The sequence below is a fragment of the Salvelinus sp. IW2-2015 genome, unplaced genomic scaffold (genome assembly GCF_002910315.2).
Source record: "Salvelinus sp. IW2-2015 unplaced genomic scaffold, ASM291031v2 Un_scaffold2542, whole genome shotgun sequence".
Classification (NCBI taxonomy): Eukaryota; Metazoa; Chordata; class Actinopteri; order Salmoniformes; family Salmonidae; genus Salvelinus; species Salvelinus sp. IW2-2015.
In genome coordinates, this window is record NW_019943855.1 from 39,527 (window position 1) to 59,699 (window position 20,173).

At 45.6% G+C, this 20,173-nt stretch overlaps 1 protein-coding gene across 1 annotated transcript in view; it reads left to right on the plus strand.

Moving 5' to 3' along the window:
* Positions 1–15,293: 15,293 nt before the first annotated feature.
* LOC139025351 (uncharacterized) overlaps positions 15,294–20,173 on the plus strand; it is an 8,060-nt gene continuing 3,180 nt past the window's right edge. Inside the window, exons 1-2 of the mRNA XM_070440439.1 lie at positions 15,294–15,312; positions 15,604–16,113. Coding sequence (XP_070296540.1) covers positions 15,294–15,312; positions 15,604–16,113 — 529 coding nt within the window. The remainder of the gene's footprint in view (positions 15,313–15,603; positions 16,114–20,173) is intronic.

The following is a 20,173-nucleotide window of genomic DNA, read 5'->3' on the forward strand; positions in this document are numbered from 1 at the left end:
TCCATKCTGTAACGACAACGTTTCCTCCGYGCTAGGCTGCGAAGCCATCGCACACACCACACCGTTCAAACCCCAGGAAACGATGTCCTCTTCCTCCCTAACTTTGAGCAAAAACAGTGGGTACCACTAAACGGTGCATTAACCCTCCGCCATAGAAAATACAAATGTTAAGAAAGGACCAAGGAAAGAATCAAGAAAATAAGGACAGAGCCCTCCTCACGGCCTCTCATCTACAAAACACTCCCAGCATGCAGTGAGAGAGAGAAAGAGGAGAGAGTGTGTGAGAGAGAGAGGAGAGTGAGACAGAGAGAGAGAAAGAGGAGAGAGTGAGACAGAGAAGGAGAGAGAGAGAGAGAGAGCGAGAGAGAGAGAGAGAGAGAGAGAGAGAGAGAGAGAGAGAGAGAGAGAGAGGTAAATGGTAAGCCAATTTGTCATAGATGGAAGCCGATGATGTCACATCTAGCTTCCTGTGAATAAACTCCCCATTCTAATCCCCAGGAAGACACACACACAAATGCAAAACCAATCCACCCACACACTCCCTCAAATAAAGGCTATTAGCAGTATTAGCCAGGTTGATCCGCCCAACCACCCAGTGGCCCAACCACCCAGTGGCATGGGGCTGGCTGGCTGGTGGGTGGCTGGGGACATATGTAAAGCCTAATTTGGGTAACGCACAGTGACAAAAGAAAGGGGCTCACACAGTTCGTTAATACACCATCCATCATGGAGCTAACTGTTCACTGAGACCTAATGGGAATAACGCTGGGTGCAGCCTCACACACACACACACACACACACACACACACACATACGGCTCGGCCCACCTTGGCAGGCTGAATACAGCTGGACTCACTCAACTGAAAGGGCCCTTCATCCTCTCATCTCTGGGCCCTGGTCAAAGGTAGTTCACTACATAGGGAATATGGTGCCATTCAGGACGCAAACAACTTTCTACACAAACAGTTAGAGTTTTGACACAAACAGACTCAATGTTTACTCTCTCTTTCTCTGTTTGATTAGATTGGCATCAATTATACTCAGACACATTTATTATGTGGGACGGAGAAAAAAAGGAATGTTTTTCTAGTGGAGGCAAGGAAATAGGTCACATTAGTATCTTAGAAGATAAGCTAATTCAGTAGCTTCTTTTGGACGGCGAGGGAGCGAGAATTAGAGATCCTTTTATGCTGAAATGTAATTTCAGGCACATTTTGTTTTTCACACGCAGGCAAATGTGATTTGATACGCTGGATCGGCCTTCCTGTTCTTCGCTTCCTGTTCCTGTTGCTCAGTGTGGTTAGAGGAGTTAAGCTCTGATTGGATTTTYCAAGTAGAACCAAAGTCACGGAATGGTACAGGGACCTAGTTAGAGATAATGTCAGGTAATATCATAGAAGAAGAAGTGATATCTGTTGTGATAGTACAACAAAGTGCTAAAACATAWMACATAGCCTCTCAGCTGCAGTCAGTCAAAGTACTGAAAGACAAAACATCAAAACAAATTGTATTGGTCACACACATATTTAGCAGATGTTAYTGCGGGTGTAGCGAAATGCTTGTATTCCTGACTCCAACAGTGCAGTAATACTTAACAATTCACWATAATACACACAAATCTAAAAGTAAAATAATGGAATTAAGAAATATATAAATATTAGGACGAGCAATGTTGGAGTGGCATTGACTAAAATACAGTAGAATAGAATACAGTATATACACTACCGTTCAAAAGTTTGGGGTCACTTAGATATTTCCATATTTTTTAAAGAAAAGCACATTTTTTTTGTCCATTAAAATAACATAAAATTGATCAGAAATAGACATTGTAGACATTGTTAATGTTGTAAATGAATATTGCAGCTGGAAACGGCAGATTTTTAAAGGAATATCTACATAGGCGTACAGAGGCCCATTATCAGCAACCATCACTCCTGTGTTCCAATGGCACGTTGTGTTAGCTAATCCAAGTTAATCATTTTAAAAGGCTAATTGATCATTRGAAAACCCATCATTAGAAAACTGTTGTCCTGATTAAAGAAGTAATAAAACTGGCCTTCTTTAGACTAGTTGAGTATCTGGAGCATCAGCATTTGTGGGTTTCGATTACAGGCTCAAAATGGCCAGAAACAAAGACATTTCTTCTGAAACTCGTCAGTCTATTATTGTTCTGAGAAATTAGGGCTATTCCATGCGAGAAATTGCCAAGAAACTGAAGATCTCGTACAACACTGTGCACTACTCCCTTTACAGAACAGAGCAAACTGGCCCTAACCAGAACAGAAAGAAGAGTGGGCGGCCCCGGTGCACAACTGAGCAAGATGACAAGTACATTATAGTGTCTAGTTTGAGAAACAGACGCCTCACAAGTTCTCAACTGGCAGCTTCATTAAATAGTACTTGCAAAAAAACAGTCTCAACGTCAAAAGTGAAGAGGCGACTCCGGGATGCTGGCGATTGAATCGTCTGTGGATCTATTGGGGCGTAAGCAAATTGAAGTGAGTCTAGGGTGTCAGGTAAGGTAGATCCTTAACTAGCCTCTTAAAGCACTTCATGATGACAGAAGTGAGTTCTACGGGGCGTTGGTCATTTAGTTCAGTTACCTTTGCTTTCTAGGGTACAGGAACAATGGTGGACATCTTGAAGCAAGTGGGGACAGCAGACTGGGATAGGGAGAGATTGAATATGTCCGTAAAGACTCCAGKCAATTGGTCTTGCGCATGATCTGAGGACATGACTAGGGATGCCGTCTGGGCTGGCAGCCTTGCGAGGATTAACAGGCCACGGAGAAGGAGAGCCCACAGTCCTTGGGAGCAGGCCGCGTCGATGGCATTGTGTTATCCTCAAAGCGGGTGAAGGTGTTTAGCTTGTCTGGGAGCAAGACGTCGGTGTCTGTGACATCGCTGGTTTTCACTTTGTAATCCGTGATTGTCAGTAGACCATGCCACATACGTCTCATGTCTGAGCCGTTGAATTGCGACTCCACTTTGTCTCTGTACTGACGTTTTGCCTGTTTGATTGCATTATGGAGGAAATAACTACACTGTTTGTTTTCAACCATATTTCCAGTCACCTTGCCATGGTAAATGCGGTGGTTCGCGCATTCAGTTCAGACCGAATGCTGCCATCTCTCCACGATTTCTGGTTTGGCTAGGTTTTAATAGTCACAGTGGGAACAATATTCCCTGTACACTTCCTGATGAACTCAGTCACTGTGTCCGTGTATACATCAATGTTATTATCCGAGGCTACCCGGAACATCCGCGTGATCAAAATAATCTTGAACCATGGATTACGATTGGTCAGACCAGCGTTGAAAAGATCTTAAACAGGTAGTACCCGTGCTGAGTTTCTTCCTATAGGAAGGGCGGAGCAAAATGGAGTCGTGATCTGATTTGCCGAATGGAGAGCGGGAGAGGGCCTTGTAGGTGTCASAGATAAGGGAGTATAGCAGTGGTCTAGTGTTTTCCCAGCGCAAGTAATACAGTCAATGTGTTGATAGAACTTTGGTAACGTTTTCCTCAAATTTGCTTTGTTAAAATTCCCAGCTACAATAAATGCGGACTCAGGATATGTGGTTTCCAGTTTGCCTAAAGTCCAGTGTAGTTCATTGAGGGCCGCCATGATATAGGCTCTGAGGGGGAATATACACGGCTGTGACTATAATCGAAGATACTTCTCTTGGGAGGTAATATGGTCGGCATTTGATTGCTAAGTATTCCAGGTCGGGTAAACAAAAGAACTTGAGTTTCTGTATGTTATCACAATCACACCATGAGTGGTTAATCATGAAACATACACCACCGCCCTTCTTCCTGGAGAGTGCTTTATTCCTGTCTGCGCAATGTACTGAGAACCCAGCTGGCTGTATGGATGTGGACAGTATATACCCGGAGAGAGCCATGATTCCGTGAAACAGAGTATATTACAATCCCTGATGTCTCTCTGGAAGGAGATCCTCGCCCTGAGCTCATCCACTTTATTGTCAAGAGACTTAACAGTAGCGAGTAATATAATCGGAAGTGATAGATGGTGTGCCCGCCTCCTGAGTCGGACTAGAAGTCCACTCAGAATACCTCTTCTCCACCGGCGGCGTCTTGGAGCAGCCTCTGGGATAAGTTCAATTGCCCTGGGGAGAACGAACAAAGGATCCAATTCGKGGAAGTCCTATTCCTGGTCGTAGTGCTGGTGAGTTACCGCCGCTCTGATATCCCAAAGTTCTTTCCGTCTGTATGTAATAACACAAAAAACATTCTGGGMTAATAGTGTAAGAAATAACACACACAAAAACAAAATACTGCAAAGTTGCTTAGGAGCCTGAAGCTGAGCTGCCATGTCTGTCGGCGCCATCTTGCTGTCTCTCAGCTATAGTCAGTCAAAGTACTGAAACACAAAACATTGACTGACGGCAGCTGAGAGGCTATGTTTTGTGTTTCAGTACTTGGACTGACTGCAGCTAAGTACTGAAACATAAAACAGCTGCAGTCAGTCCAAGTACTGAAACATAAAACATAGCCTCTCAGCTGCAGTCAGTCCAAGTACTGAAACATAAAACATAGCCTCTCAGCTGCNCTCTCAGCTGCAGTCAGTCCAAGTACTGAAACATAAAACATAGCCTCTCAGCTGCAGTGACTTACATTAATGCACTAACCTTAAGATACAGTAGCTAGGTGAGACATCAACATATCACAATCCTATCAAGTACATTTTCCCTCAATAACGTTGGTATCAGCTACGTCAGTGCTAGTAGGAAAACAGTACAGTACATAGAGGGTGGGGTTGATGCTGTGTGTGTGTGTGTGTGTCAGTGGAGGCTGCAGAGGGAAGGCTCATAATAATGACTGGAACGGGACGAATGGAATGGCATCAAACACATGGAAACCATATTTTGATGTATTTGATACCATTCCACCTGATTCCGCTCCAGTCATTACCACGAGCCCATCCTCACATTTAAGGTGCCACCAACCTCCTCTGGTGGTGTTGTGTGTGTGTGTGTGTGTGTGTGTGTGTGTGGGTGTGTGTGTGTGTGTGGGTGTGTGTGTGTGTGTGTGTGTGTGTGTGTGTGTGTTGTGTGTGTGTGTGTGTGTGTGTTGAGAGAGAGAGCGGGGTAAGAGAGAGCGGGTCATACTTTACCCATAACAAGGGTCAGTTTAGCATGGCAGCACTGTGATCATGATAGAAGTCTGCCTCGCCAATGAAGGCCCCTTATTTCAACTGTCAAGTAGCATTAGACCCCCCCCCCCCCCCCCCCCACCACACACACACACACACACCGCTCTAGTATCCCCTGATAATCAATGTGGCTGGTACACAAATTCCTACCCGCAGTGAACGGTTCAAGAGTCATGGTGATCCAGACATGTAAAATCTGATGTATTACATGTGGGGGCTTATGCCATTATGATGGGAAATTGCAATGCTAGAAATCGATATATTACATCCAAGGGCCCAAGGATTTATTAAATCTCTCAGCTACTGTGTCTGCCAGGCAATTTAAAGAAGGCCTGTGTGTTGGGGGTCGGAGACGGTTCCTATTCTGGGTTATCATAATAAACATGGACAATTCTTGAATCCTTACTTTGTTTTGTGCTCTCACACTTCAGCATTACGCTGAAGGCTTCCCTATTAAGCACTTTAGTATTATACAGTATGTAAGGGTCACTACGCTGAAGCTCCATAAGCTTTAGTATTATACAGTATGTATGGGTCATTACACTGAAGGCTCCATAAGCTTTAGGTATTATACAGTATGTAAGGGTCACTACGCGAAGGCTCCATAAGCTTTAGGTATTATACAGTATGGATGGTCATTACACTGAAGGCTCCATAAGCTTTAGGTTATATACAGTATGTAATGGTCACTACGCTGAAGCTCCATAAGCTTTAAGGTATTATACAGTTATGTATGGGTCATTACACTGAAGGCTCCATAAGCTTTAGGTATTATACAGTATGTAAGGGTCACTACGCTGAAGGCTCCATAAGCTTTAGGTATTATACAGTATGTATGGGTCATTACACTGAAGGCTCCATAAGCTTTAGGTATTATACATGTGTGGCATTGAGGGTGACAAAAGACAAAATATTTAAGTGTCTTTGAACGGAGTATGGTAGTAGGTGCCAGGCGAACCAGTTTGAGTGTATCAAGAACTGCAAAGCTGCTGGGTTTTTCAAGCTCAACAGTTTCCTGTGTGTATCAAGAATGGTCCACCACCAAAAGGACATCCAGCCAACTTGACACATCTGTGGGAAGCATTGSAGTCAAYATGGGCCAGCATCCCTTTGGAACGCTTTCRACACCTTGTAGAGTCCATGCCCTGACGAATCGAGGCTGTTCTGAGATCAAAAGGGGATGCAAGTCAATATTATGAAGGTGTTCCTCATGTTTTTTTACAGTCAGTGTATATGTTACTATGATATATCAAGTTTGAGTATGACGCAAATTAGTTTTAATTTTAATGAAAGCAAATATGTTTCTAATTACGTCCAGAGTTTGTGGTTKATGTATTTTCGCTCATTAGGAACGTCAGCATTTATTAGTATTCTTCACATTCTATCTTCACATAGAATACATGATTCTATCCATTCCCAAGATTCCCTAGATCGGCAGCCTCATGTAGGCTGATATAAACATCATAGATAGATAGATTATCTTGTTATATAAAGACTAGCACATCTGGTGAGCTGAATCTCCATGGATCATGAGTTAAATGTAAAGGCAGCCAGCCATAGGATCAGCCTTCACTCCTCTCAACCAATGATATTACATGCTATAGGAACATATAGAACATGAAGGGGTCCATTTCCTCCCCCAGCCCCTCACCACTGCCAACTAACACGGTTTAGAATTACAGCTGCAGAAATAACATGGGGATTTTGGGAAACTAACGGTCCATGACTGCTCTGGTGGTTCAACTCAGTTAGTACCAGTACTGAATCCTACTAGTTTAATGAGGGAATTCATCATATTCCAAAAGTACGGTTGTTAAATTAAAGGGATATATCAAATTAGAGGTTGAGAGGTTTCAACAGGGTTATTATACAGGTAACTGCCAAAATAATGGAAACACTTATATTGAAGGCAGGTGGTTCCACACAGGTGTGGTTCCTGAGTTAATTAAGCAATTACAGCCCATCATGCAGGCCATTATTATGGCTCCCATGGCTATGCCCCCATAGGATGACAATGCTCCCATCCACAGGGCACGAGTGGTCACCGAATGGTTTGATGAGCATGAAAATGATGTAAACCATATGCCATGGCCATCTCAGTCACCATATCGCAACACAATTGAACACTTATGGGACATTCTGGAGCGACGCCTGAGACAGCGTTTTCAACCACCGTCAACAAAACACCAAATKATGGAATTTCTCATGGAAGAATGGTGTCGCATCCCTCCAATAGAGTTCCAGATACTTGTAGAATCTATGCCAAGGTGCATTGAAGCTGTCACATTGAAGCTGTCGCATTGAAGCTGTCGCATTGAAGCTGCCCAACGGCGTATTGAGAGACTTTATGTTGGTGTTTCCTTTATTTTGGCAGCTACCCAGTGCTTCATTTGTAAATCGGGAGGTTCCGGAACAAACAGTCAGCACGAGAGGGGGGGTGACCTGGGAGTTCTGACGTTCCGGAATATATATATATTTTTAATCTCCTTTAYAATAAAGCATTGCATTCATATCATCACATTTGTGTAGTGGCGTAGAGCAGTAGAGTAGAGGTATTTACACAAGTTCCACACATGGGGTACATATATAGTAGCATAATGTCCAGGGAAATGTTGGCCTTTTTATGAACGCATTTCATGCAATTCTACGTCCTTTTACGTGACTGGAGACTTTGGCAGAATCTTTGTTAATACCACACAAATGATGCAAATGGCAGGTTACTTTGGCACTGAGAGTSTGAGATCAATAATAATGACCTTGTCTTGAATCCATCAATATCCTAGGTCTAGGTGTGTGGAGTCACATTGTAGGCTACAATATGAGAAGGAAATTATAGTCCTAAAAATGCTTTCCAGTTTCACTGACTCACCCAATGATGYGCAGGTCAGTCACTGGTGATGGCCGATGCACTCCTGACAAAAGCCTCTCTCTCTCTCTCTTTTGTAAAACAATATTTGGAAGTATTTTGGTGGCCTACAGCATAGTCTAAATAAATGATGAAGTGCAACGCGTGAGAGATGAGTTGCAGAGAGGGAGAGAGATGATAGAAAGTGAATCTCATTCTAGTTATAGGAGACATMCTGGCGTGCTTCTCTCACAGCCACCGTCACGCGTCGGTCTCAAACATAACATATACTATGCCCACATACTCTAGTTTAGCTGTGGGGCTTTACAAGTCTGAATTTCCAAGACATCAATGTACAGCACCATTTTTTAGGCGTCACTGCAGAACACCCTCCATATGCATATGCCCACATACTCAGCTGTGAGGCTTACAAGACTAGAATTTCATMTACTTTTCAAGACGTCTCTGTAGCAGTGGAACAAACATATCACAATCATTTGATTTGACATCAGAATATACTTCCAATAAAATGAATCAATGTAAGCTACAGCAGAACACATATTATAACATACAGGCCTCCTGCCTATGGGATAACATGGAGTGCATATGCAGATTAACTTCACAGTACAGAACAAGTTTGTAAAGGAAAAATATGTTCCTACCTTAGTTTTTCAAAACCTCCTACAACACAGCCATTTCTTCTCCCTTTTTCTTGTTTTGCTCCTGGTGTCTGTGACACATCTGTGTCCTTGAGCTATCCGTGACCTCGCATAGGGGACTGGGTTGAATTGGGTCAGGGGTGGGCCGACAAGGTTCAGAAAGACTAGCGCTGATATGGTGGAGGTATGCAGAGAGGCACGGCTTGAGGTGCAAATCAGATTAATTTGAGAAAATCTCCGCTTGCATTCTGCAGAGATGGGGATGGTGCTGACTGCCATCAACAGCTCTTTAAGTCCATCTGGAATGTCTCCATCATTACCGTTAGTGTCCCTGTCCTGCCTTACGGCTCATATGACAATATGTGGACGGTCAATGCCAAACCGCTGACAGATTCTATCTCTGCTTCTCCATACAGTACTACTGCATCCTCCAGACAGTATTGCGCGTAAAGCACCTTCAGCTCCTCTATGAACTGGTTGTATCCTGTATTGTCCACCGCCCGTCCTCCTTGAGAGAACATTCTAACAGTCTAGTGTCCATGTTCCTCGCCAAGCTCTCGAAAAACTCCCTCTGATTAAGGACTCTGTTGCTGGGACTTCCACCTTTCAGTTTGACGCCTTGGAAAGAGTTCTCTTGAATCCCTCTCTGGCTGAGTTGTGTGTCGGCCTGGCTGCTCTGCCACGGCACTGAACACCCTCTCTTCCCTGGTGACTGCCCTGTGTGCAGTAATAACTGTGCAGTCTCTCTTTTGGAGCTCAAGTGACAATTCAGATAATTCTTGATATGCATGACACATAAGGCCTAGATTGTTAATAACAAACACATGTGAGAATATGCGCATGGCGAGGCCACTATAGCTCTGACAGGTCACGCTGTCGCGGGAGGCATCCTCAGCTGCTGTGGTGAAATGCTTGTGAAGAGCCGGGTAATTTTTCCACACAGACTCGACTGTTCTTAAACTGGATGCCACCAATCTAGTGTCCAAGATCCTGCTAATTTTACACAGCTGAATGTCTAAACTCTGTGCACTCCCTCAGCCCCATTCGGTTTTTGTTGGATACGCTACAGAGCTCATATTGCTTATCCATAAGTATTTTTAAATGATTGATAGCTCCCATCTCTTTTACCACATGGTCTACTGCGAGCTCAAGCCTGTGTGCCAAATAGTTATATTAGGGAAGAGGGCCTGGAGCCTTGTTGCTACTTCTCTCTTGCGTCCCAGCATGACAGACACACCATCGCACATAATTGAAATGAGGGTTTTGGAGAAAAAGTCCTCAGTAAACTTTATACCCTCTAATGCAGATAACAGATTACGGACAATTCTCCCAGTAGATAAATCCTCTAGTTTCACAAGATCAACGAAAATGTTTTCTGGTACGTCCATATCTGCCAGCTGAAGTCAGATGTATATGCACTCTTTTTATTCAAACTAGTAGCCTCATCGAGCATCATGCTGATTTTGGGAGAGCACTGTACTATTCTTTCAAATAGTTTTCTCTTCATTTTGGATTAAATATGTTGCTGTATTTTGGAGCAAGCAACATTGGAATGGCGCGTTCTCCCCATGTCAAGTCCATTTAACTCCTGACAGTCAATTTCTTGCTCAAAACCGTGAACTGACCTGTGACGTTTACCCTACTAGTTCTGAAGTGTCCATGTTTTTATTTTAACTACAACCTGTGTTAAGGTGTCCTCTTTAGCCTTGTCTACAATGCTTGCTGCCGCTAAATGGTGCTAGGTTTGGGCATGTTCAAAAACCTTTTTTCTGAGCGGCTCTTTGTTGCTTTTTTATGTCGGAGGCAGAGGATGTAACAGTACATTCCACCCACTCTTTTGCTAGTTTCATCCCTGTAGTCTTTTCTGGGCCCAAACTTCCTACCTTTTTGCATGTTGTACAGCCCAGCTTTGAATTTTGCTTGAGAAGCCAGGGGTTATAAGTTTGCTTAGTCTTGAACTGAGCCTCCGTCCAAATTGCGCCTGCTCCGGGCACTTCGTTGGTGGATGCACTGCCCCCCTCCCCACCTCTCGAGTCGAGTCTGACTCGCTAGTAGGCCTACTAGCTAGCGGAGGTGCCGGTGGTGATGCTGAACTGGCGCGGCTGTTAGCTAAGGCATCGCCATCAGGAGCAGTTGCTTCTCACTCCTCTTATTCGGCACTGACAGTTCTCTGGCTCGTTTCAGGTTCGATTCACCCTCTTTTTCTGGAATTTTGGACTTKAAAAACTTCATCAAAGTTGATTGCCTTTTCTTATCCATTTCTTATTTGGCTTTCCCTCTGTTTCAGCTAGGGACCTCTTCACTAGCTGACCACCACTGCCAAGACCCTGTTTCAAGATCAGTTACTTACCTCACCGGCCCACCCCATAACTTTTATGTACAAATAAGAGAGCAGGTCTGAAATCAGTGTGGATGGATTAGCATGATTGCATAGAAGGATCATCGTGCTTTTTACATGAGCCGGGCAAATAGGTGTCGGATCCTGATCCGGCTCAAATGAAACCCTGCAGCTACCTGTATATTCTAATATGGCCGTTGCTTAATTGGACTGCTTAGTTACTTATAAAACCACTTATAAAACCACTTATGTGTGTGTGTGCGCTTGTGTCTGTGTTTATGTTCATAAAGATTTGAGATGTCATGTCTATGACGTGTGTAGGATGTCAGATGTTGCTTATTAATACATATTTGAGCGTTATTCCAACACTTGCCCACTCAAACCTCATATGTTTTCACACATTCAAATGTAAATGTCTTATCCATTCGTGTCCTTGTGATTAGTGTGTGATTTAATTAGCACTAATCATGCGTTTATTAAATATTTGTTGACAGAATAAGAGCAGAATCTCCCTCCTACTTTATCAAACTAATTGTGATCCACCAACCCTGTGCGTGTTTACTGAGGAAAATGGAACAGGAGAGGCTGACAGGTTATTCAATGATGTTGCCTTAGGGTATTAAGACCCAAAACAGGTGGCGCTGTATTTAGTCAGGCAGTGTGATTGATGGCCACCATAATATTTAAATAATATAAGCCATTTATCCAACGAGACTTACATTCATGCGTACCTACATTTTTTACAAATTAGGTGGTCCCAAGAATCGAACCCACTGCCTTGGTGTTACAAATGCCATGCTCTACCAACTGTGGTACAAAGGACCACATCAATGATGCCTGACCAAAGATGGTGGATAAATAAAGATGTCCCACTGTCAGTTCCGGTCTGCTTAACGGGGTGGCTCTCCCGTAGGCACCAATGCATTAGCAAATGGGTCTGGTCTGCTTAGTTCATTGACTGTATATGAACCAGAAAAAATTAGGGAGTGGGATGTCTTGCTTCTTCTTCCGTCTCAGGCCTAGGGGCATAGATGGGTTAGCTGACAATGTCACAGAAATGATGTGTGCACTTCCATGGGGCAGAGGTCAGTGTGTTGTTGTGATTTTGGATGGCCAGATTGCTAGCAAGAATGACAAGAACTAGCTCTCTTTCTCACTTTCTTGCTTCTCCATGATTTTGGAAGAAATTATTATTTCTCTCACTTTGAGTCAACTACTGACCACATTTTATGCACTGCAGTGATAGCTAGCTGTAACTTATGCGTTCAGTACTAGATCAATTCTCTGAACCTTTGATTGGGTGGACAACATGTAAGTTTATGCTGCAAGAGCTCTGATCGGTTGGGGACGTCCTCTGTTTTGTATTGAAGTCAACAGTATGTTGATGTGATGTAACGGTATGTTGCCTTGCTCTACCGGTGAGGGTGAAGTCACTACAGTACCCACAGTACTGAGCTGGTCATTTGTGTGGAAGGTGTGTGGGTGGGTGGGTGTGTGGATATCCAGGTGTGTATGGGGGAGAAAGAACAAAGACAAGTGAGGAGCACATAGACAAGGTGTTGTGGCGATGTGTGGTGTGTGTGTGTGTGTTGTGTGTGTGTGTTGTGTGTGTGTGTGTGGTGTGTGTGTGTGTGTGTGTGTGTGTGTGTGGTGTGTGTGTGTGGTTGGCTCTGGTGCTGCGTGGTGTGCGTGAGCCCTCAGGCCTTGGTGATATAATGATACCCTCATGCAACCTCGTCCAGCAAGGACCCAGCTAGCCAATGGACAAAGCTGATACACTCTGTTATAAAGACATACCACAACCCTTTACTGCAGTGGAAGTGGGGAGGATATTGCTCAGATATTGCTGATGCATGCCAGAATGCAAAAGCCTGGATAGTATTTTACGTATCAGCTAACCACATTAAGCCTATAGAATTTCTGGGGAGCCCTGCACGGGCATGAATTTTTAAGCCCAGATTCCTACCCATGGCCTGTTGACATTCATACCCTACCCTGCCCACGACATTCAGGCCCGCGACATTCATTATCTGTACCCAGGCCCGCGCATTCATGCCACCCGAACCAGGCTGATTACTCTGCAAATGTAAAGCCTGGCCCTGCACCGAAACCCTATCCCTGAACATACTTGTCTCTGTCTATACTCGCTCCCTGCATGTACTCTCGGTGGCGTGAGTACCATAGCAACAGTTCTATTTGGGCCGTTCTGCTCAAACTGGCGAGACACGAAAAGCCTATGCTGTTAGCTACTTTTCGCACTCTGAAGTCTGCACAAACTGCTTTTTCTGTGAATAATCTCCTGTTTATATATTGACGGAGTTGAAGCATCTTCTGACATCATGTTATGGTATCTTAGATCAGATTTGACTGTACTGTGCAGCAGGCACGAGGCAAATGGCTCATGCTATAACTGTTAGTGATCAATTTAGTGTCACCGAGCCCTGCCCGTACCCCATTATTGATCAGACTACAGGCCCTGCCCGTACCCAATTATTGATGACAGACCCTAGTACGCCGTTATTGAGAGACAGACCGACGTCCTGTTATTGATGAGAACAACGCCTACCGTACCTAGTGATTATTGTATGAGAACAAACAGACCTACCTATCCCTAGTTATTGATGAGACAACAGTACCACGTACCCTAGTTATGATTGAGACAACAGACCTCTACGCTACCTAGTTATTGATGAGACAACAGACCTACCCGTACCCAGTTATTGATGAGACAACAGACCCTACCGTACCCTAGTTATTGATGAGACAAACAGGCCGGCGCTACCGTACCCTAGTTATTGGAAGATGGATACAGGGAGCATAGATACTCACTCACTCACTCATAAACATGGACAGGTTATCCCTAATGCGTAAATGAAGATTAACCCCATTTCCTGTGTGATGGCTGTTTAGTTGTTATTGGTGTCAAAGTCAATATTACACTATAACAGTAGTGTATAGTATGGTATATAACCACTTATTTTATATTAAGGAACTGCGGTGTTGGAGAGGACAATTGCTGCCTGTCAAACGAGGCCTGATGCAGCATTGGACACCGTTTCCAGATACTAAATCAACACCGTGTGCATTGTGATGGTCTAACAAAACACCCGTCTCTCATTGCCAGATGAGTCGTTTTATTGATGTCCAAAAACAAGGCTGTGTTTTAGAATACGGTTTTAGAACGCTGCCATCATCACTCTGCTGCTCTATTCATGTCAGATTCACAACAAAACAACACACCATAATCCTACATCCATCTATTTTGAATAAAGGGGATTTTTGATGTGGTCCAATAAAGGAGAGCAGTCTGTGGTGGTGTCTGGCAGATGGTAGCTGGTAGCCATAGAGACAATGGTGGAGCAGTAGTCCCTGTGTACAGAGAACAAAGAAACCGCTTGTCTCTCCCAGTGCTGATTATAGTTAATATGGAAAAAAATTTTTTAAATGATGTTCTGTCCCTCAGAGAAATAGACAGCTTGTGCTGGGAAGTTTAATGGGTTACACTGGGCTGCAACTCCTGTACACACACACAACCACACACACCACACACACAACCCAACACACACCACACACACACTCACACCAAACAACCCCACCACGCACACACACACATTTTAATGGATGAAGCAGGGGCTGGGAGGGAGGCTGGGATGGGGCTTAACAGCGTGACTTGCTCAGGGCCACGGTGGCTCTCCCAGTGCCTTATCATAATTGATGGATGACCATAGGACCAGACACTGACAGGCTGTCTGCCCGGTTGCCTGGCCTTTACCCTCTGCCAGCTCAAACCTTACATGTGTGAAATAGCCAATTACTGAACCACCTATTAAAAGTAATAGGCCAATGAGCAAATGGCTACTGTGGGACATTGGTTGTAGGGGTTGTAGACAGATGAGGGTGTATAGACAGAGGACCTAAGATAAAGTTCTGCTTGAAACAGCTGTTGGCCTGGCTGAATATTATCAGGGAGGAAGAGAGAGATGCTCAGTGTTCMAAATGGCATCCTATTACCGATTTATAGTGCACTACTTTTGAACATAAGGCCATAGGTCTCTGGTCAGCAGTACTGCACTACGAAGGGAATCTGATGCCATTCAAATCAAATCACATTTTATTTGTCGCATACACGTGTTTAGCAGATGTTATTGCGAGTGAATCGAAATGCTTGTGTTTCTAGCTCCAACAGTGCAGTAATATCTAACAAGTAATATCTAACAATACACACAATCTAAAGTATAGGAATGGAATTAAGAATATATAAATATTTGGACGAGCAATGTCAGTTGGGATGCAGGGTCAGGGATTTTCTCCCTTATCGTAACCACAATGTCCCTCCCATCCTCCGGTCCTGTATTGACTTCAAGTTTATGATCCATGATACGATCATGTTATACAGGAGCTAATTTACAGGAATAAATCCTACTTTCAGAGCCTGTTAAATAGATAACGGAAACAGCAGCGCTCGAAGATTCTCAAGGAAGTCATACAGCCGGCCGCACCGTGGAGAGAGAGGGGTTCAATTTCACTCTGATAACACTCTACTTTTAAAAACGAGCCCCCCACCAGAGCCCTCCTATCCCCACCAGAGCCTCCCTCCAGAAGCCCTCCCTCCCAGAGCCCTCCCCTCCAGAAGCCCTCCCATCAGAGCCCTCCCATCAGAGCCCTCCATCAGAGCCCTCGCCATCAGAGCCCTCCCATCCCCACCAGAGCCCCCCATCAGAGCCCTCCCATCCCCACCAGAGGCCCCCCCATCAGAGCCCTCCCATCCCACCAGAGCCCCCCCATCAGACCCTCATCCCCACCAGAGCCCCCCCATCAGAGCCCTCCCATCCCCACAGAGCCCCCATCTAGCCCTCCCATCCCCACCAGAGCCTCCCATCCCCTCCAGAACCCCATCCCACCAGAGCCACCGAGCCCTCCCATCCCCCAGAGCCCTCCCATCCCACCAGAGCCCCACACCCCACCAGACCCCCCCACCAGAGCCCCCACCCCACCAGAGCCCCCCCACAGAGCCCCCCATCCCACCAGAGCCCCCCCACGAGCCCCCCCCACCCCACCAGAGCCCCCCACCAGAGCCCTATGGGACCTGATCAAAAGTAATGACTAAATAAGGAATAGGGTGCCATTTGGGATGTGGCCTGGGAGAGCTAATGCTAGCCAGCCCATAGGATATTGACAGAACGATCCATCTTTATAAGGGACAGTGAAAAATCACATTAACAGAACTAATACATGACTGCTTCTAAAATAGACTGACTGGCTGGTAGATGCAGGGACCGGGGAGAGAGAGAAAGAGGGAGTGGGGTTGGAGTAGGAGAGATGGGGGGGGGTTCCATTGAATGTATTGTAAAGCATGGAGGACAGGAGGGGAATGGGGCCCACTGACTCTGCCTCTCTAATTGGACAGGTTATTTTTACATGCACTGACATTCCCTCCCATACTGCTAACTGGGATGTGAAGCAGTATATTCTCTCTCTCTGTAATTCCTTCTCTGTTCATTCTTGCTCTCTCGTCCTCTCGCAATCTTTCTATTTTCTCTCTTGTTTTCTCTCTCTGTGTTCTCTCTTTTCTCCTCTGTCATTCTTCTTTTTCACTTCTCTCACACTCACACACACACTCAACACTCACACCACACTCACACACACTCAAAATTCTGTTCAGGCAGCCTACCTAGTCTCATGAATGACTGATGTAGTGAAGCTTCATATTTGGAGAGGAGACATTGATTTGGCACAGTCTGCTCTTGATGTAACCAGAGCCAAATAAGTGGCGCCGCGTCTAAGGCACTGCATCTCAGTGCAAGAGGGGTCACTATAGTACTTGGATTGAATCCAGGCTGTATTGGGCCGGAGTCCCATAGGGCGGCGACAATTGGCCCAGCGTCATCTGGGTTTGGCTGGAGTAGGCCGTCATTGTTAAATAAAATTATTGTTCTCAAATCAAATCAATCAAATTTTATTAGTCACATACACATGGTTAGCAGATGTTAATGCGAGTGTAGCGAAATGCTTGTGCTTCTAGTTCCGACAATGCAGTAATAACAACAGTAATCTAACCTAACAATTCCACGCTACTACCTTACACACACACACAAGTGTGAAGGATAAAGAATATGTACATAAAGATATATGGATGAGTGGTGGTACAGAACGGCATGGCAGATGCAGTAGATGGTATAGAGTACGGTATATACATATGAGATGGAGTACTGTAGGGTATGAACATAAAGTGGCATAGTTTAAGTGGCTAGTGGTACATGTATTGCATAAAGATTGCAAGATGCAGTAGATGATATAGAGTACAGTATATACATATGAGATGGTAATGTAGGGTATGTAAACATTGTATTAAGTGCATTGCTTAAAGTGGCTAGTGTACATTTTTACATAATTTCCATCAATTCCCATTTTTAAAGTGGCTGGAGTTGAGTCAGTATGTTGGCAGCGGCCGCTAAATGTTAGTGGTGGCTGTTTAACAGTCTGATGCCTTGAGATAGAAGCTGTTTTTCAGTCTCTCGGTCCCTGCTTTGATGCACCTGTACTGACCTCGCCTCTGGATGATAGCGGGGTGAACCGCAGTGGCTTGGTGGTTGTTGTCCTTGATGGTCTTTATGGCTTCCTGTGACATCGGGTGGTGTAGGTGTCCTGGAGGGCAGGTAGTTTGCCCCTGGTGATGCGTTCTGCAGACCTCACTACCCTCTGAGGAGCCTTACGGTTGTGGGCGGAGCAGTTGCCGTACCAGGCGGTGATACAGCCCGACAGATGCTCTCGATTGTGCATCTGTAGAAGTTTGTGAGTGCTTTTGGTGACAAGCCGAATTTCTTCAGCCTCCTGAGGTTGAAGAGGCGCTGCTGCGCCTTCTCACAACGCTGTCTGTGTGGTGGACCAATTTAGTTTGTCCGTGATGTTACACCGAGGAACTTAAAACTTTCCACCTTCTCCACTACTGACCCGTCGATGTGGATAGGGGGTGCTCCCTCTGCTGTTTCCTGAAGTCCACAATCATCTCCTTTGTTTTGTTGACGTTGAGTATGAGGTTATTTTCCTGACCACACTCCGAGGGCCCTCACCTCCTCCCTGTAGGCCGTCTCGTCGTTGTTGGTGATCAAGCCTACCACTGTAGTGTCATCCGCAAACTTGATGATCGAGTTGGAGGCGTGCATGGCCACGCAGTCGTGGGTGAACAGGGAGTACAGGAGAGGCTCAGAACGCACCCTTGTGGGGCCCCAGTGTTGAGGATCAGCGGGGTGGAGAGTTGTTTACCTACCCTCACCACCTGGGGCGGCCCGTCAGGAAGTCCAGGACCCAGTTGCACAGGGCGGGGTCGAGACCCAGGGTCTCGAGCTTGATGACGAGTTTGGAGGGTACTATGGTGTTAAATGGCTGAGCTGTAATCGATGAACAGCATTCTCACATGGGTATTCCTCTTGTCCAGATGGGTTAGGGCAGTGTGCAGTGTGGTTGCGATTGCGTCGTCTGTGGACCTATTGGTCGGTAAGCAAATTGGAGGGGGTTAGGGTGTCCGGTAGGGTGAGGGTATATGGTCCTTGACTAGTCTCCAAAGCACTTCATGATGACGGAAGTGAGTGCTACGGGGCGAGTCGTGTAGCTCAGTTACCTTAGCTTTCTTGGGAACAGGAACAATGGTGGCCCTCTTGAAGCATGTGGGAACAGCAGACTGGGATAAGGATTGATTGAATATGTCCGTAAACACACCAGCCAGCTGGTCTGCGCATGCTCGAGGACGCCGCTGGGAATGCCGTGCGGCCTGCAGCCTTGCGAGGTTAACACGTTTAAATGTTTTACTCACCTCGGCTGCAGTGAAGGAGAGCCCGCAGGTTTTGGTAGGGGCCGTGTCAGGCACTGTATTGTCCTCAAAGCGGGCAAAAAAGTTGTTTAGCCTGTCTGGGAGCAAGACATCCTGGTCCTCGACGGGGCTGGTTTTCTTTTTGTAATCCGTGATTGACTGTAGACCCTGCCACATACCTCTTGTGTCTGAGCTGTTGAATTTCGACTCGATTTTGTCTCTGTACTGAGACTTAGCCTGTGATTGCCTTGCGGAGAGAATAGCTACACTGTTTGTATTCGGTCATGCTTCCGGTCACCTTGCCCTGGTTAAAAGCAGTGGTTCGCGCTTTCAGTTTCACGCGAATGCTGCCGTCAATCCACGGTTTCTGGTTTGGGAATGTTTTATCGTTGCTGTGGGGTACGACATCGTCAATGCACTTCCTAATGAACTCGGCACCGAATCAGCATATTCGTCAATATTGTTGTGGACGCGATGCGGAACATATTCCAATCCGCGGATCGAAACACTCTTGAAGCGTGGTTCAGAATGGTCGGACCAGCGTTGAACAGACCTGAGCGCGGGAGCTTGTTGTTTGAGTTTCTGTTTGTAGGCAGGAATCAACAAAATGGAGTCGTGGTCAGCTTTTCCGAAAGGGGCGGGGGAGGGCCTTGTAAGCGTCGCGGAAATTAGTGTAGCAATGGTCCAGTGTTTTTTCCAGCCCTGGTAGCACAATCGATATGCTGATAGAATTTAGGGAGTTTTGTTTTTAGATTAGCCTGTTTAAAATCCCCAGCTACATGAATGCAGCCTCAGGGTGTGTGGTTTCCAGTTTACAAAGAGTCAGATAAAGTTCGTTCAGGGCCATCGATGTGTCTGCTTGGGGGGAATGTATACGGCTGTGATTATGATTGACGAGAATTCCCTTGGTAGATAATGCGGTCGACATTTGATTGTGAGGAGTTCTAGATCAGTGAAAAGAACGACTTGAGTTCTTGTGTGTTTATTATGATGGTCACACCACTTCTCGTTAATCATAAGGCATACCCCCCCGCCTCTTCTTACCGGAAAGATGTTTGTTTCTGTCGGCGCGATGCATGGAGAAACCAGTCGCTGCACCGACTCCGTTAGCGTCCCTTGAGTTAGCCATGTTTCCGCGGAAGCAGAGCACGTTGCAATCCCTGATGTCTCTCTGGAATGCTACCCGTGCTCGGATTTCGTCAACCTTATTGTCAAGAGACTGGACATTGGCGAGTAGTATGCTAGGGAGTGGAGCGCGATGTGCCCGTCTCCGAAGCCTGACCACGAGACCGCCACGTTTTCCCTTTTTCGGCGTCGCACAGGGTCCCGGCTGGGATCAGATCCATTGT